General features: G+C 40.3%; 1 protein-coding gene across 7 annotated transcripts in view; it reads left to right on the forward strand.

The window, feature by feature from the left end:
- The window catches only part of LOC116840866 (QRFP-like peptide receptor), a 33,667-nt gene that overhangs the window by 2,998 nt on the left and 13,169 nt on the right, over positions 1-17,500 (forward strand). For 2 of the 7 annotated variants that reach the window (XM_032808203.1, XM_032808194.1), the window contains exons 1-4: positions 7-648; positions 1,029-1,318; positions 1,513-1,643; positions 14,801-14,922. In XM_032808203.1, the coding sequence (XP_032664094.1) occupies positions 1,153-1,318; positions 1,513-1,643; positions 14,801-14,922 (419 nt within the window). In that variant the 5' untranslated portion in view covers positions 7-648; positions 1,029-1,152. Of the gene's footprint in view, positions 1-6; positions 649-1,028; positions 1,319-1,512; positions 1,644-14,800; positions 14,923-17,500 lie in introns of those variants that run through there. The other 5 variants (XR_004377430.1, XM_032808185.1, XR_004377431.1 and 2 more) reach the window with 4 other exon arrangements.

Consider the following 17,500-nt stretch of genomic DNA (forward strand, 5'->3'; position numbering starts at 1 on the left):
TCTCTCTCTCTCTCTCTCTCTCTCTCTCTCTCTCTCTCTCTCTCTCTCTCTCTCTCTCCTCCCCCTTTTTCCTCTCTCACACACATACATTAATCTCCGTAACGTCGAAATTGTACATTTTCGCAACGAAAAAAGACGAGAAAGAATTTATAAACTTCTCTTTTACTCCGAATACGAAATGGATATTCAGATTGAAAGTTGCACATAATTAGACTACGGGTGCAATTGCAGCTGCAACAAATTATACGTATAAAATATAAACTGCAAGGACTACAAAAAGCAAAATAGTCACTTTTATACGAAAATATTCGTTTCATTTTTCTTTCTCCTCGTTTTCTCCCTTTTTGTGTCATTAGCGGACTTTCTTAAGAGTAACATGTAACATGTAACGACTGCAGAATAACTCGCTGTAATTCACGTCGTTATAACATCTAATGATTTTTCTTCCATTTTTCTTTCATACAATACCGTGCGCTTGGGAAATGCATCATGAAAACGACCGCGATGCATTTGCGACCCGAGCCGCAGTGCCGCTGGTGCATTTGATAATTCGATTTTCTTCGTCGGAAATGAAATTCCCGGTTCTCTCTGGATATACCAGCTGTCTCCTGAAAAGGTGTCTAGCGACAACTTTAAAATAGCACCATGGTAAAAAATTTCAAAATACTTTTTCAATTTTTACTTCTGTTTTTACTCAAGGACAATCATACTATCAACATTTTAACATTATCTCTTTCATCGTGTTCTACACAGAATATGTACGCAGAGTGTGTGTGTGTATACAGACGAATTAATAACATTTATGAATTATCATTGACACCAAACGTGCGATCCTTCGAGTAGCAAGCACTTTTGCTAAATGTACTATCTCGTGTCAGTGATTGTGGCATGATGGCTTGTTCGATGGAATAACTCGTCTGTAAAGAAGAGATATTGGACAAATATCAAACACGTATAATCGGGCAAAACTAAATAAACGTTACGCCTCTGCACAACTGACCATTTTCTTTTGTTTCCTCTTTTTCTAGCGTAACGTGCAATCGCGTTAGGATGAGAACGAGGAAATTGAAGCGGAAAAATTCACTTCATATCAGTAGCTAAACGGAAGCACGGAATAACGATCTCTTGCGAATATTTCACGATCCCAACGAGATGCCGACTGTCCAAGAGTTGACGATCGTTACGTCCAACGATACCAACACAACATACGATTACGATTACGATTACGACATCAACGAATCCTTCAGTTATTTCAATTGGGCGGAATTGGCACCCGTACTCATCGTTTACGGCCTAACCTTTGTCCTCGGATTAGTCGGTAAGTTCTCGGAGTAGTCGTGATGAACGACTAGCTTGCTTCCCGCGCAAAAGTCACGATATGATGCCTCTGAGCTCTATGTGGTCAATCGCGTGATGCGATCGATATCTCTATCTCAAGTAGTTCGGAGGAAAAACCTCGAATTCGGTAGCTCGCGACGAGCAATCTTGCGAAAGAATCGTAATTTTTTTCAGGGAACGTCGTTATGATCGCTTCTACCCTATGTCCACGACTCAGACCGTTACCAGCGACACCGACGAATGTCTTCTTGGGCGGTCTGGCTACCGCTGATCTCCTGTTGATTATATTCTGCATACCCGTGAAGGTAACAGATATTATTTCTATTGTGTATTAACAATTGTCTATGATCGAAATTCACACAGCCATATTCGCTCGTTGTCGTTCAAATTCAATTACATTAGGCAACCTAGTCTAGCTCTATCAATGACCGGTTTAGCGTGTGAATTGTCTCGTGACTAACTACTTCGACTTTATTCTTGTGCCAGCAAGTCAAAGATGACAATAATAATTAGCATATTGCGGTTAGTAGGATGGTAGGAGGTACATTTGATCTCGTTTTGAGTTGTACTTTCGGTATGGACACGCATCATGCTATTTTCAGAGCTTTGTGTATATTTCTAATTATCACAGATTTAAGAAATTGCGGTAAAACGTTGTGCACGCGCGCACGTGCGCGCGCGTGTGTGTATATGTGTGCGTGTGCGTGTGTGTGTGTATGTGTATACAATGATTGTACGAAAGTGCGCGAGTACGAGTTCAAAGTTACTTGTTTAAAATTACTTCATATACCATAATACTCTGTACAGAAGAGAATGCGTATGACATGGTTTCATCCTCGCCAACTTTTTATTACGTGTTGTCACGCTTAAACTAATTTTAACTGACACGGTACTTTGTAGTCAATAGCATTTCGCACTTGCAACGAACGGACAAGCGTACCCGTTAAAAGACAACGTAATTAAATTAAGGTTCGCGTCCCGGTGGTGTTGATAAAATTAATCAAACAGTAGCGGCGCAAGCCAGCGGTTATTATGTCTTCCTGCGCGCGCGTCAGTAACAACAAATTGTTCAGTCTCGCAGTGCCTTGCGTTAACATGGCGAAAATATGTCGACACATGTTGGACTGGATCATCTGGTTTGTCTCGACCACAGACGATGCGATGAAATAACAACTGCGGGTTCATTAGCACTAGTTAAAGAAAATAGGACGCATCATCGATACGTGCATGTTCACTGCGTATCTTCCATCGGCATCAATTACGATCGTGCATTTCTCCTCAGATAATTACACTTTGAGAATTCACACACGGATAAGCGCCGTGTCACTTTGTCCCGAATGAAAATAACATCGAATCGCGCTTGCTTCTAAAATTACAGTGACCACTTGAGAAGCAGCATGGTTGGCGCTCACGCTATGCTCTCGACGTGCTGCCTCTATTTGTTTATCTTTCTTCCTGCTCTCGACATTTTCCAATTTACTCTTTATAAGCTTTCCGTCTTTGATGCTCGTCGTGCGCCAATTACTCGATCTCACGTACTAAGTTCAATGAAACTGATCAAATAAGCTGTAGTTTCATATTCGTATTCCGTCGATGCCGTAATCGTCTCCAATAATGTAATCTGTGCACGTATCTATACGACACAAGTGTAACAGAAGTCACTGATTTTATTTTATTGTACAGTTTTTCTTTCACGTGCAATTAATGACTTTTTGAAAATGAATAAAGAAAGAAACAGAGAGAGAGAGAGAGAGAGAGAGAGAGAGAGAGAGAGAGAGAGAGAAGAGAAACCCTGTTGTTTCCCTGAAAGCGCGGGAAAACAAATATATCGGGCTCCATCGTTTTAACTGTTAGTCATCTGTCACTCGCGAAAAACGAAAACGAAACGAACAGCCTCAGGGGCTTACCGCAAAACTGAGAAACTTGTGTTGCTTTGTTCGCGACAACAATTTGAACCTTTAGTCTGACTACTCTGACAATCCGAGTTAATTAATATTGGATTCGCTGTCTTTTTTGTAGTTCCGCATACACACGACATAAGCAGAGAATTGAGTTAGCAAAAGTTGACGCTAAACAACGCGTTGGCGTATACGTAATCGAGAATTTATAATCTCGAGTGTTCAAAAACAAAAGTATAATACCAAATATTTCATTAACTCATACGATATTTGTCGCTGCTGAAAATTCCAATAAAAAAGGATTAGGTAAAAGTTACTTCGGTAACCATTCGAGTTATAATACGATTAGTCAGTTCGTGCTTGAGCGATAGTACATCATAGACAAAAGATATCTTAAGCTTGTTGTTCCATCCGTTCACACTTGGCGTCTCGTAGATATTAAGCATGTTTTCTTTCGTAGATATTAAGCATGTTTTCTTTCTATCTGCGTCTTACAAAGCCCCGCGAGCATAATATAAATTCTCTCAGATAGCTAAATTTTATTGCATTTTCTTGCGTTCGCGTCTTCAGCTGAGTAGTCGAACGATGACGACAAAAATCTGATGAAAGTTTGCTCGTAAAAGGTAATCGAGTCACGACTAGATTGCCAGGTGATGTACTCGCTCGCTACTACATACGAGAAAGAAAAATTTAACTTTTCCACTTGTTTTACGTAGAGCTCTCTCGATAAAAAGATATGACCACGACATAGACGAGTCGCAACGTAACGAGGACCGACGTTCATCATAGAATTGTTCACCATAGAAATTTTGCCTTAGTCCCACTTCTTCGCTCGCATCTTCTTCTTCTTTGCAAGCATCGAAAATAGTCGAAAATAGTCGAAAATAGTTTTCGTAAACAACTCTCGGTTTCATTTTTGTCTTTTGTGAAAGCAACTCTCGCTTACTAAAAGTCAATTGTAAGAATAATGAATATTAAGGAGCCACTTTCTTTTAACATATGCAACACGACATTTCATCTAAATGTATGGTCATCTTAAGAAGATACCGAATTAGCTTACGGCCAACATCACGTCTACTTAAATTCTTCGTGAGATTTGATATTGTCGAGTATCTCTGCCAACGGAACACGATTCTTAACATTTCATTTGATTGGATGATTGCTCACACTTAACCTCGATACCTTCGGTAGAGTATACGCGGTGCTCCACAAGTCACCTACCGCAAACTTGACTGCAAACAAGACAAGTTCTTTGACGAGTTTAAATTTCATTTTTTATTAATCCTCCAGAAATTATTCTGTGATTATTTGCATAATTATTTATATATCTCTTTGCGGCATTCTTTTGTTTTGCTGATTGAAACTATATCGAAGTTGATTGAATAAGGCAGATTACTGATGTTAAAGTTACACATTGTGTTGACGTTGAATTTAGTGAAAAACTGCACCAGCATATTTCTTGCTTCTTCTCTACGCGAGTAAAGAGTGTAGGAAGAAAACATTAGATTAGATGGCGTCTCTATCGGCTATCGTCAATGCGATCGTAAATTGCCGAATTGATTTTGACTTTAATAGAATTAGCGCTCCGGTTCGCCATGTCGCACCTGTGCACTCGAGCAGAGTACGAAAATCGAGAGATGCTCTGGAAAATCGATACCATACGCGTAGGATAAAGAGTAGCGCGAGATTACAAAATTTCGGCGTACATTGCACTCATTAATGTCTACAGACTATAGTCGACGCTTCGGTAAAATCGACTAGAACGGATCGAATATCGTTGTCAATATCGATACTGATGTTAGTTACGTCAGCGTAATCAATAATGTATGTTATATTACCGAGACGATCGACAACGGTAAATCCGTCGACTTTGATTATCGTTTCATTAAGTTTATTTCAGCGATATATACATACACATTTTCTATATTTATTTAGCAAACAAAATCCCTCGAAAAGGGAAAAATGTCTCGACACACACACATACACACACACACACACACACACACACACACACACACACACACACACATATCATGCTAATATCGTGCTGATAAATAATCGGCGTTATTTTAGTACACCGCCACGTTAGTAACGACAATTATCGATTGAACGTTTCATCGGAGTATCGAGTTTAAATAAAATATTTGTATCACACAAAGATGGAAAAAATTGTGACATTACAACCGAATTCAAATATATAACTAAATTAAATTAATTTCATTTATATAATAAAACGCGTCGGCAATTATAAATGATACATTTTCGTGATATATACACACACACGCACACACACATAGGAAACGTTCTAACACGCTCAAATAGATTTCATGTTTAACGATTCGATTACTCTCGAGTAGAATGCAAGCTGTGTTATATCCAGTCATAATATATATCGCTAACGGGAACAGGCTAGTTGCGCGATCCAAAAATAATTCTGAATCTAATATCAGTGAATTACTTCTTCAACGTCGATCGATGCCGTGCACAATATATCCTCAAAGCCGAGACTCGCGCAATCATCCCATTAAAAGCGAGTTTTATCGATGCGATTCTCGTGCCACGTGTTCTCTCCATTAATTGAATAATCCGGTTATGATTGATGAATGATTTTCGTGCCAATTCAAAAGCATCAGTTGCCATAGCGTTTGTTCCGCTGAAACAGAAAAATACTTGAAAAGCGTCATCTGCCGAGAGGTTTTGTTGATTGTCTGTGATGGTTTTGTTGATTGTATGGGATATTTTCCATAGCATATTCTTTATAAGCGCGCGCGTGATGGAAATTATGTTATCACTTATTTTACAGAATGAACAAAGGTCGCTGTTTAGTCTCCCATGCAGGCACGATTTAACGTGACTTGCAAAAATGTTTCGTGCGATTCACTTTGAAAAACGTGATAACGAGATCCTTTTGATATCTTTTAATATATCTTAGGCTATTTCGCAATTTCTTGTTTACGATACAAAATAAACGGCATGAACGAAACGCATCACTTCTGACTCGCGTTCATACGTCTATTTCGCGTGTGTGACAAACGGGTATCGCGTTGCGCCGTACCAGTCGATATAATACGAGCAGCTGTGATGCGGTGTGTTTGCAACGCCAATTAATCGGCAGTACTTTGCCCTTTGCTAACGTGCAAATGAACGTACGCAACAGCCACTCGAATTTGCTTCCTACGCTACTGAATAGGTACATGTACCTGTTGCACGTCTGTGCAACGCCGTTTCTTAAGATGTACGCTGAGCGCTTTTATCCGAGCGCTTGTAGCCGATTCTAATCTAGACTACGTTTATTACTTGATGTCCTTGTCGTCGAGACAAGAAGAAAGACTCGCTCTTGGGAGTCACACAATACAGCTCTGAGTAAAAGTTTCGCGTTGTCAATTACCAGAGGGAAAATGCTACGTCAAAGTGGCGGTATCTCGTAGTCAACTTCCCTAGTTTACTTTTTCGGTTCCTAACTTGCACAAGTGTTGGACCGATTTAATGTTCCCATTTGTAACTGGAGATGGCCTACTAAGGCATAAAGTTTAGTAGTTTTCGCGTATCGTACATGCATTGATATACACACTTTATACTACATGTTATTGCGTAAGAGTTCTCCATTACATTTGTGTGTATTTATAGAATCTTTCTCGATCTTTGCGCGCAGCAAATTTAGTCCGATCCATCGCAAAAGCAAATTAATGGAGTGAAATAATCTTATAAATCTCACCGATAAATCCGATCGAAAAGCAAGTGAGTCGATGTGAGATCGACGCGTTTTCAAAGTACGCCGAGTAATTTTCCCTCCTCGACCGCTTTGAGTGCATCTGGTAGTGGATTACGGGCAAACTATAACAATTAGTTGGCGCGTTCGTGATTGTACGTAACGGTTCTGACTGCGCAACAGACTCGCGAAAGAAGCATGTCTTGCAAAGAATTGTAAAACATAATCCATCTATGATCATGTGATCATATTCACAATCAATTTGCACGATATAACTTTAGAGTTTCAAATATCGTTATTTTAGCTCAATTTGACAAGGTTTAGTTAAAATTTAACGAAGTTTCTAACAAAGCTTATCGCGCACAATTATCGGCACGAGAACAAAGAGAATTCGTAAATACTCGATGCATAGCTCGATATATAACCTACAATATTTACCGTGTCACGAGAATGCAAAGAAGAGCACGTGCAGCGGCCGATATGCGGTCTATCTCATACATGACGCGCAATCGTGCCTCCGACGTATCAAGCAATCGGCATTGCACATGGCACGAATAATGCGACAACAAATTATAGTACGATTATTTGTTGGTAAATCTCTTTCATGTATCGCGATCAAACAGCGTGTCTACTTGCGTGTCAATCTTACTATCGAAACGTTAAGAAATATTTTACATAAACGACATTCAGAATCTAAACTCGCACAAACATGTTTGAAACACTCTCAAATACATGTTCAATACGCGTATATTGTAATTGTTTTCAATTATATACAAAACACTATTTACTCTACTTGACGCTTTTTCGTCAGAAATAGTAGTAGTATGCGCGAGTACAAGTATTCAAGTATATATATATTCAAGTATTCAAGTATATATATATATATATATATATATATATATATATATATATAACCTCGGTGCAAATCCATTAAATTGGATTCTCCGTATCGTTGATCCGCGGCACCTGCTTTCCCAGATGGAAAATATTGGCTCGCCTCTTGGTTTACTCTTGGTTCAGCTGGCGATCCTTTATATCGCGTAAAGGTACGCGGCGTAAATAAGATTGGATTGTTTGCGCTCCGACGACGATAGAATGTCCAGAGGCGATGTGTCCGTGCTTCAGGCCTCGGATAGCTCGCTATAGCGATATATTTTATGTCGCGATCCTCTTCGTTCTCACGCGGGAGCAAGTACCTACATGCCTCGAGGACACTATTGCGTGGCAATTCGTCGTCTTTTTTCGATCAATTTGCGCGATGTTTGAACTTTAGAGTTTCGAATATCGTTATTTTAGCTCAACTTGACTAGGTTTGTTAAAATTTCATCAGATTAAGAAAAGTGTCTCCGCCATAAAAAAGAAGAAAAAATATAAAAATTCACGGGTAGCCTTAATAAATTCATAATGCGTGCTGCACGATGTGTGTGTGGACGCAACGTGTCACAGATGTTCTGAACTAGTTATACGTTAGGAACTAGTTTTCAGAATATAAACTAACAGGATGGACATATATGCGGACTTCTAACGTGCCGTAGACATTACAAGTGGTTTGTCGTAAATCAATTACCGTAAATTCATGGAAATGCGAAAGAATAGAGTTTCGTGCCGTATTACAGTATGGACCGCGTTATCATGGCTCGAGCGTTTCGACAGGGAGAAAGAAAGAGAGAGAAAGAGAGAGAGAGAGAGAGAGAGAGAGAGAGAGAGAGAGAGAGAGAGAGAAAGAAACAGAGTTCAACTAGTTGCACGTACGACATTTATTGGAAATTGCTATCGCCCTGTCGCAAGAGAGACGAAACTTGCTTTGTCGTGATGAGAATAATTTGCGCGTAAACGGCCAACTATTTCGCAATTATTACTCATCTATCATACTACACCTGTTCCGATAGCCAAATTACTAGAAAATGATATTATAAAAATATTGTTAAAAATATCCTGATACAACTGCGAGACCAAAGAAGCCCGTTTCCTTGGAGAAAGAAGAAAGCATTGAAGGTGACTGGAGATTCGAATGCACGCGTCTTAATCACTCAAGTCGTTAATAATTCTTCCCGTCGATCAACACGATTTGCACGTGTGATATATGAAGACGCGAGAGATGGATAAGTGCACAGTTTACTCCGCGTTCTTCAACGATGCGTCATTACTCATCCACGTCGTGGACGAATCCGTCCATAATTTATGAAGCTCGCGGTGTCCGCATCTTTTTCATTCTTACTCTCGCCTTACTGATCCTTTTTCTCTTGATTAAAAGAGGATATCTTCTTCAAAGCAAATGTTTAGTTACGTCGTCGCAAACTGATCTATTCGCGCGTACTATAAATCAATATATTATTATTTTTTCAAAAGAGAAAGAAAGAAAGAGAGAAGTAATATCGCTAAGCCGACCAAAGATAAAAGTTTGAACTGACAAGGAACCAACAATTTTACCGAGAGATATACCCATTTTTCCCAATGTTACTAGCAACGAGTAACTCTTTTCGCTTCTTCGAGCTTTCGCTCACGAAAGGAGGTGAAAGTTTGAACTCTGTGAATTACCGCGAACGACCGCCCGGTAAATCCTACCTACATTTTAATACGAAGGATCTCCAAGCGGATTCCAGAAGCGGGAGGCCGAGAGCAGCGTGCAAAAGCAGCGAAAATTGTGCGAACGTTGTAAGCCTCGTTACCCCCGTGGCACCCCTAATCTAATCTCTTTAGGCTTAGGATCTAATAAGACACAGCGGAGAACACTTTTAATCCCCGCTGGCGCGTTAGGACTACGACAGGCGAGCAGTCTGTTGAGGTAATTTAATCGTTTTATTTGTTCAAAACCGCGGTTCAAAACGGCTTTACGAGCTCGTAAAACGCTCTCTATCCGGTGCGTAGTAAATAATAAATGTTCGCACGTAGCCCATCGACGCGTGATCGTTTGCCGCTCACCAAGGATAAAGTCGACGTTGTTTCGTTGCGTAAACCGATCGGATACCTTAACTTTACGAGACGAAATCGAGCCGGACCGAGCCGAGTCGAGCCGAGTCTGCGCTGTTTTGTAATTTATTGGTATCATAAATCACTGAGATGATTAATGCTTTTTATTAACGATCCGAACACTGGTTAGATTACACACAGTGGCCCATTTCAAGTATGGCTAAATAATAAGGTAATAAAGATGAAAGAAACGCCTCACTATCGCAAAGAAATAGCGCGTCTATTTCTTTGAAAGATTCAATTTATTATCTCTTGTAAAATTGCGCGAATAAAAACATTGAAAAGACCGTGTATTTGTCCAACTAGCGCGATACAAGAGATATGTTTCTTCTCCGTAAGGCCACATTTATCGCATCATAAAGATATGATTTTTAAGAATTAGAAAAATCATATTTTTTCAAATAATACTGTTTTCATGTCGGACCGTTGTGTCTGGAATATTTCGGTCGCAGAAATTTCATAGCGGGACGCAATGGCGCAATAGACGTGCTTGCAAGGATAAGCGCTGTTTAAGCTCGCTTCTCGCGAATATTGTATAACTTGTCAGGGTCCGTTTTCGTAAATCAGTGCTCTCGCCCCAAACTTTCATACATCGCGCGAGTGGACCAATTCAGGCAGGACAAGCACGCTCACCGCTACTACATATTGCATTCCAACATCGCGGCAAGATATTCGACGAAAACATTCACTCATCATAAAAACAAATTGTGTCATTCATGGGTTCGGGCGCGATATTTCTGTCAAGAAAAACTCATTTATAATGCAATTAATGAAGCGAGTCATCATTTCTTTTCATTTTATTCTCTTTTCTTTCTTTACGCGAGAAGAGTTTCTTTCTTCTGCTACTAGTTGAATAATCAGGAAAGAATTATTTACTCTGCGACCTTGAAATGGCGCTGTTAATATTATCACATAAACACAGAGAAAATGACATAAAACGAGCATGACAAATTTGTTATTTTCACACACGAACAAAGTTCCCACAGGAAGATACGTAACAATTACCGTATCCCTTAACACCCCAATTTTTCAGTCTTCCGGTCGTTAGGCGGTTACGCAACATAAGTTATGATAAATCGATATATATAAGCTGTTCATGTACCGGAACGTCGTACCAAAGACATTTATAACATGGATGGGACTACATGTGACCGAGTCGATGATCAATCGCTATGCCGCTCTAAATCATCGACAATTTATCAACAACTGCCTCGGCGGGTGAGGATACAGATAAATCGATGTCTGAAGCAAGCTTTTATACATTTCCCGAAAAGTCGAACATGCCGACGTAAAGGTGGATCCTAAGAGTAATAAAGAAGCAACTTGTCTCAAAAAATCGGACTCATGATCTAACGTGTAGAAATGCACGACACAGAAACACTTCTCCTTTGACAATCGAAAATAAGAAGAATGTAGCACGACCCAGACAAACGCCCAGTTCGATCAACAGTCTCGATATTTGTTTAAACGATGCGATTAAGCAAAACAATTGCTTAAATGTTTTTCGTAGTTACGCGTGTTGTTGCTTAATTTATGCAGCCGTTGATTCAGCGCCGTGTTTGCCGAGCGCAAATTGCACGAGGAATGCCGCTTGTTAAATCGAGCACTGTTTTATCTGCGCCGATGACAGTCACGTAGCGCTTATAATCGCGTTTGTCACCGAACACACCATTCTTGTCACATACAGGTTGCAGGTGTGCAAAAATAATAAAGTTGAAGAATTTTCAAGAAATTCTTTTGCAAGTCGGTGAATTTCGAGCGAGCTTCGCGTCAGGCCGCATTGAACTTGATTTGGAAAATACAATGTTATTTAACGTTGCGAACGTTAAATTGAAAAACTGACGCTAAGACCGTGTCGGCGTCTCTTCCGATTGAATGATATTTTATTGAATGCATTTGATTGAATGGATCGTAGATCAACAGCAGTAAACGTAGTATCCTTAAATACGAGCAAATCCTCATTTGCTGGGTAGCATTTGCTCGAGTAATGCAATTAAAACGCTCGGACAATTATAAGCACGATAACAGACGTAATTGCGGAAAGTTCAGTTTCGATCATTCAGATATTCTGTTGAGGTACGCGCTTACGATCGTCGCATATCAATTCGCCGAAATGCAGAAATTTGCGCTTCGAGTGCGATACACACATCAGTCAGTAAAAATGAATAACACAGATGAATAAAAATCGTCCACACAGGGCGACGACAGATGGGAATATAACGTAGGATATCCCTCTCGTCGAAACAAGTGAAGCGGACGCAATTTTCAGCGAGTATACTTTCGCTCACTGAGAATCGTCGCGACGTCAGCGTTTAACGACGTTAGCTTTCCGACATGTCACGTAGCGTCGCGTCGCATCGTTTCCACGTTAATGGTCCGAAATAATGCAACTCGCGCGACAATCGTAAGCGCTTCCGGCCAGTGCATCGGTCGTGCCGTACTTTTGAGATCAAAGCCTTCACTCTCTTTAGATTCCTTTTCGTCCCATCGATATCTATATCTGTACAATGTAATTTGGAGCAATCAGCGGCAAGATTTCTGATCGCGCGAAAATCAAACCGTATCTTGAACGCATTAATTATAAAATTGAAAAGCACGTCTTCTTTATCAACGCGATACCCCGTCTTGGCGCACAATGCCATTAATTATTATTATCATATCGCCACTTTGCGCGCAATTAAATTGACGCGATGTTTGAGCACTAATTGGCTCTATTAAACCGCGTACACGTACTCGTCAGAGTGGTATTCTCGCGCTTTTACGAATATCTGTTTCCTTTTAGGGGAACCACTCGCGCGGTACCAAAAGATACTCGCGAATTACAATAATTTCCATTTCATTTTCCGTAAGCGATAATCAAATGTCATAGTCAACGAAGGATGCTTGTGAACAATAATCCTCGCGTTCCATCTGTCGTGAGAGAGACAAAGGGCAGAAATATATTTGCCGGCTGTTCCGATAAGCGGTTAAAGTCTTGGAAGTGGAAAGATGGAGCGGCTCGCGCTAGTTGTATTTATAACTCACCGTGATCCGAATCGGTATGAGGCAGTTTTCGGAGCCAAATCGGTTTACGAGCTATACGAACAATTTCCGCCCTTTTATCAAGGTTGTCATGTTTGTAGACATTATATTAACTTTAAGCGTGAAACTTTTCGCCGATACACACCTACACGAGCCCTACCGTCTGGATCCGCGTACATATGTGTATATATATATATATATATATATATATATATATATATATATATATATATATATATTATTTGATTTCAACTTCAAAACGATATCTTAGTAAACGTTAGCAAAAGCAGGCCCTCGTCTATAAATCCTCGCAATGAATACGTTCGAAATATCTCAAGCTAAAAGCTCAGGAAGGAAAAGAAAATCTCCTTTTTTTCTTTTTATACTTTTTGTTTTCCTTTTGGTATCAGTCAGTTGTGTGCGATTCATTGGCGGCGCCGCGACATTGCGTCAATACGCGAAACAGAACGGGCGGCGCCACTAATTGAGTCGCTCGTTTCTTTGCGCGCGCGTACAATACACTAGCTACCCTTTTCGCGCGTTCGCTACGGTGCGAATGATGGATTAATTATCGGTTGTAGCGACGAGAGAACACAACGCCGCGCGTTCCCCCACGTTAACTCTGCAGCTCGACACAGCAACGAGAGTCTCGACCGTTTCGCTTGTACCGGACGTCGTCGCAATCACGGAAATGACACCACGACTACAAATCGGGCGTCGACGAATAATGGTCGCGTGAGAAAATTTGCTCGACATATTAGTCTGTCAACGCAAAATTAGCGAAGAATAATCCTTGATTCACAAGAAAATTCAATAGAAAGAATGTCCGCGAGCGCTCGACGAGACGCTGCGTTCCGCTAGTAAGGATGTCGCTTCGCTCTTCCAAAGATCTCTTTCCTCGTTCTCACGACGACGGGTATGAAATTTGGAATTTCAAGAACGCGAGGATATTGAATTTTACACATCTCTCGAGGAGCATGTGTACGCCATTTCTCATTTTGCAGCCATTTCTCATGTTGCCGTGCAATCGATTCATGCATATTCATTTACTTATTTACTATAGAAAAAGAGAAAGAGAACTTGTTCAATTCTAACTTAAAGTAACTTATACACGTAAATAAAGTTGTGAATACAGTAGAAAAATGAGTGGCTCTTCTAACCTGAAGTCGATAATCGTTTACGAACCAACAATTTCTTTCAAGGAGATCGCCTGATATCGCAAAATAGGGACGGTTGAATCGTGTTTGAGTAAGAAAATGACAAAATGGCTGAGGAATTTAATTTCAGGCTTTTCATTTCGCGCTCCCGGACGCACCGCGAACGTATCGGCATGTGTCCTTACCATACCTGGTGCAATTACTGTTTGACGGATTAAAGCAACCCACTTTCCTACCCACTTTTGCAAGACTCGGCTCATATAATTACGCGCACACAGATCATTTGCTCCGCGCGAAGAGCACGAATTACATTTCGGAAAATGCTATTAACCACTCGCCTACTTACACCTATCTACTTACTCGATGCAACGTGCCACGCATGAGTCGTGAATCGCGAAGCACGTGTTACGTGCGAATACCAAACAGTCGATCAACGATTTGTACTCGGTATAAACCTCGAAACTGCTGAAAAAGTCACTGGAAATTGAAAGCGATTGTTGAATCGCGCACCAATCGAACCAATAAGCGAGCGACTCGTAGCAAGTGTAATATCAAACGGCTCGAGATGCTTGCTGGTCCAACATGTGAAGACGATTGAATCCCCCAATTGCGCCCCCCATACAGTGTCAGTCGATACGCGGGGAAAAAGTTTCCCACCTCATTGCCTATATCACGTACATTCATGCACCGTAATTGGTTTGTTACAGGTAGCAAAATTATTCTCCTACACGTGGACTATGGGTATCTTCCTGTGCAAAGCGGTGCATTACATGCAGAGCGTGTCGGCCATCTGCTCGGTCGTCACTCTTACCGCAATGTCGATCGAGAGGTGAGATTACTCGTACTGCTCGTACCGCGTGCGAATATCGCGATCAATAATGCGACGTCGGCGGCGCCAAAGTGTTGTTATAATCATATGTAAATTGTTCGGATAAGTAATTGCTCGTTTGTGTCTCGAATTGATACTGAGCATTAATGTCAAGTCATATGCTTTGCTCGATAGTCTGCTGAAAAAAGAAAAGAATGAGTACAGAAAAGAAGGGGAAAGTTAGGTATGACGTTTTTCCGGGACATATATAACACGAGTACGTATAAATAATTATAAATAATTTGAACATATAAACCCGATTCTGCCGCAATATATATGTATGTATATTTTTACATAACGACAAGCGTGTCTTTTATGCTGAAACGTATGTGTCTTTGTATGTCTTTTTATGATGATCTCTTCGAGAAAATAAACGAAATAATAAATCGCGCGCCAGAAATACCTCTAAACAAAACTGCCGATACGGTTAATTTAATGAATCGAGAGGAAATGCAGCGAGCTATTTTGCAGTAAAATACCACGTGTGACAGCAATTTGTCGCCGAAATGTTAGCAATTTAGAAAAAACATTCATATCTGCTGAAATTTTTTATATAAAAGCAACAGTTTGTATTTCACACGATTTCATAGTTTCACGATGACTCTGAGCAGAAGGCGCGCAGAGAGAGAGAGAGAGAGAGAGAGTAGCAATTCAATTCTTTTCTCCAGTGTAGTTGTTTCGTCTCGTAATTTATTCATCGATATACATAAATGTAGTATACAACGTCTAACAACTAATCATCTAACAACTAATAAACAAATGATTTTTTGTATGATTACTTGTCATCTCATCGTGCGTCGCGCACGAGAGAATATTTCTCGGCACTAAAAGCACATGAGGCCCAGGGAAAAGCTGTGTACGATCCTACGACCTTTTGAAAAAGAGAACGAGGGCCGGAAGAAGTCGTCGTCCTTCCGGTTGCCTGGTACGCGAATAGTTCTTCTTTCATCTCGCTCGAGTCACGTATCCGACCTACATAACGATCTTTATATCATTCTCTCCCGCGATTCACCTATGTCGTGTGATTGCAAGACGACGTTTGAAATTGAATATCCAGCATTAATCCGAGAACTTGGCGCGCCATTCCAAAGCGACTCAACAGATCTCTCAAAACGTTTGCTCTTTCTCGACCTGCCTTGCGCTACCATGCGAAATCGGAGAGCGACAAAAAGAATCGCTGCCGCGTATCGGAAGACTCGGGTTTCGATGTGTTCCTTACAATTGAATGAAATTACAAGAATCTGGGCGATCGCGAAGTTAATCTCCCGAGGAATTAATTATGCAATTCCGCCCGACACAATCGTTTTCCTGGAAGAATCACAGCGCATTTAGCGATTACAGTAGAATACGCCACGGATATGTCGCTACTTGGCGCTTATCCAGGAATAACGATTTTTCTTTTGATTCCTTTGAATTGAAAACACTAGGATACATCTTTATCCTTTTTTTCGGACATATTTGAGTCGAATAACGTTCTAATCTAATAATCATTACTGTTTAGAAGCCCATTCTCAAACGATATCAAGTTCTGTAAATCTTACTCTTGATAAACTTCTTGCCAACTTTTATATTGCTCAGCTCTTCAGTAAGGGTCGGATATTTCTTTTTCCGTTTTCACTCAAACTGCTTCATACATAGAGTCACTCTCGAACCATTAATTTTTTGTCACATTTGATTATTAAATATCTCTCGCATCCAATCCTTTTGCGTAATTATCTAGTTATTTAACACAAATAAATCTGTAAAATGTCAAAGAAACACGATCGGATCGTAGGTAAACTAATGAAATAAATCAATCCCAACAGTCAAACTGAAAGCAACATGTGCTGAATACAAATGGGAATTGGAAATCTCCACTAAGAGAAACTTTACAAGTCGCATTCTTCTAAACGATTGATAAAACGACTATAGCGACGAATACCTCTGAAAAATATTACGGACGAAACAGCAGCGAGTGTTTGTTGACTTTCTCAAGACAGAACACTTTCAAGTTTTTATTTTTCCACAATGCGAAAAAAAAATAAAAAATGGATCAAGAAGAAGCTAAAGCCTTTTTGCTTTTTGTAGCGAGAACGTACAAAACACGCATACCGATAAAAAGAAATTGGCGCGAAAACGATGTGAAACGAAAACGTGGCCGGAGACTGAGAAGAATGCAGGTTTTGCAAGATGCGGCGCGAATACTCCGGCCGATTTTTCGCCAATTATGCGATTCGATCTCTATCCGCTCATTATATTTCTGTTCCTCCCTCTACATTCCGGTATACTTCTCTCGAGGATAGAGAAGATTTTCCCCATAGACAAAATCTCAGCCCAATTTGTCCGAAACTCGTGTTTACATGAGATTTTCCTCGTAGCGAGTATCTTCCAGTACGCCTGACAGACCACAAGAGAAACACGCTTATGATCCGATCTTATGAAACCTGATTTGCACATAAAAGCTCGTGTTTCGACAATTATATACACTAAGACTTTACGTATAGGCTGCTACAACTTTATTGCATACATATATCTCTTTCCATCTTTTTTCGCAAAAGAG

The sequence above is a fragment of the Odontomachus brunneus genome, unplaced genomic scaffold (genome assembly GCF_010583005.1).
Source record: "Odontomachus brunneus isolate Ranch 3 - 2012 unplaced genomic scaffold, Obru_v1 Obru_scaffold_002, whole genome shotgun sequence".
In the NCBI taxonomy this organism is placed as follows: domain Eukaryota; kingdom Metazoa; phylum Arthropoda; class Insecta; order Hymenoptera; family Formicidae; genus Odontomachus; species Odontomachus brunneus.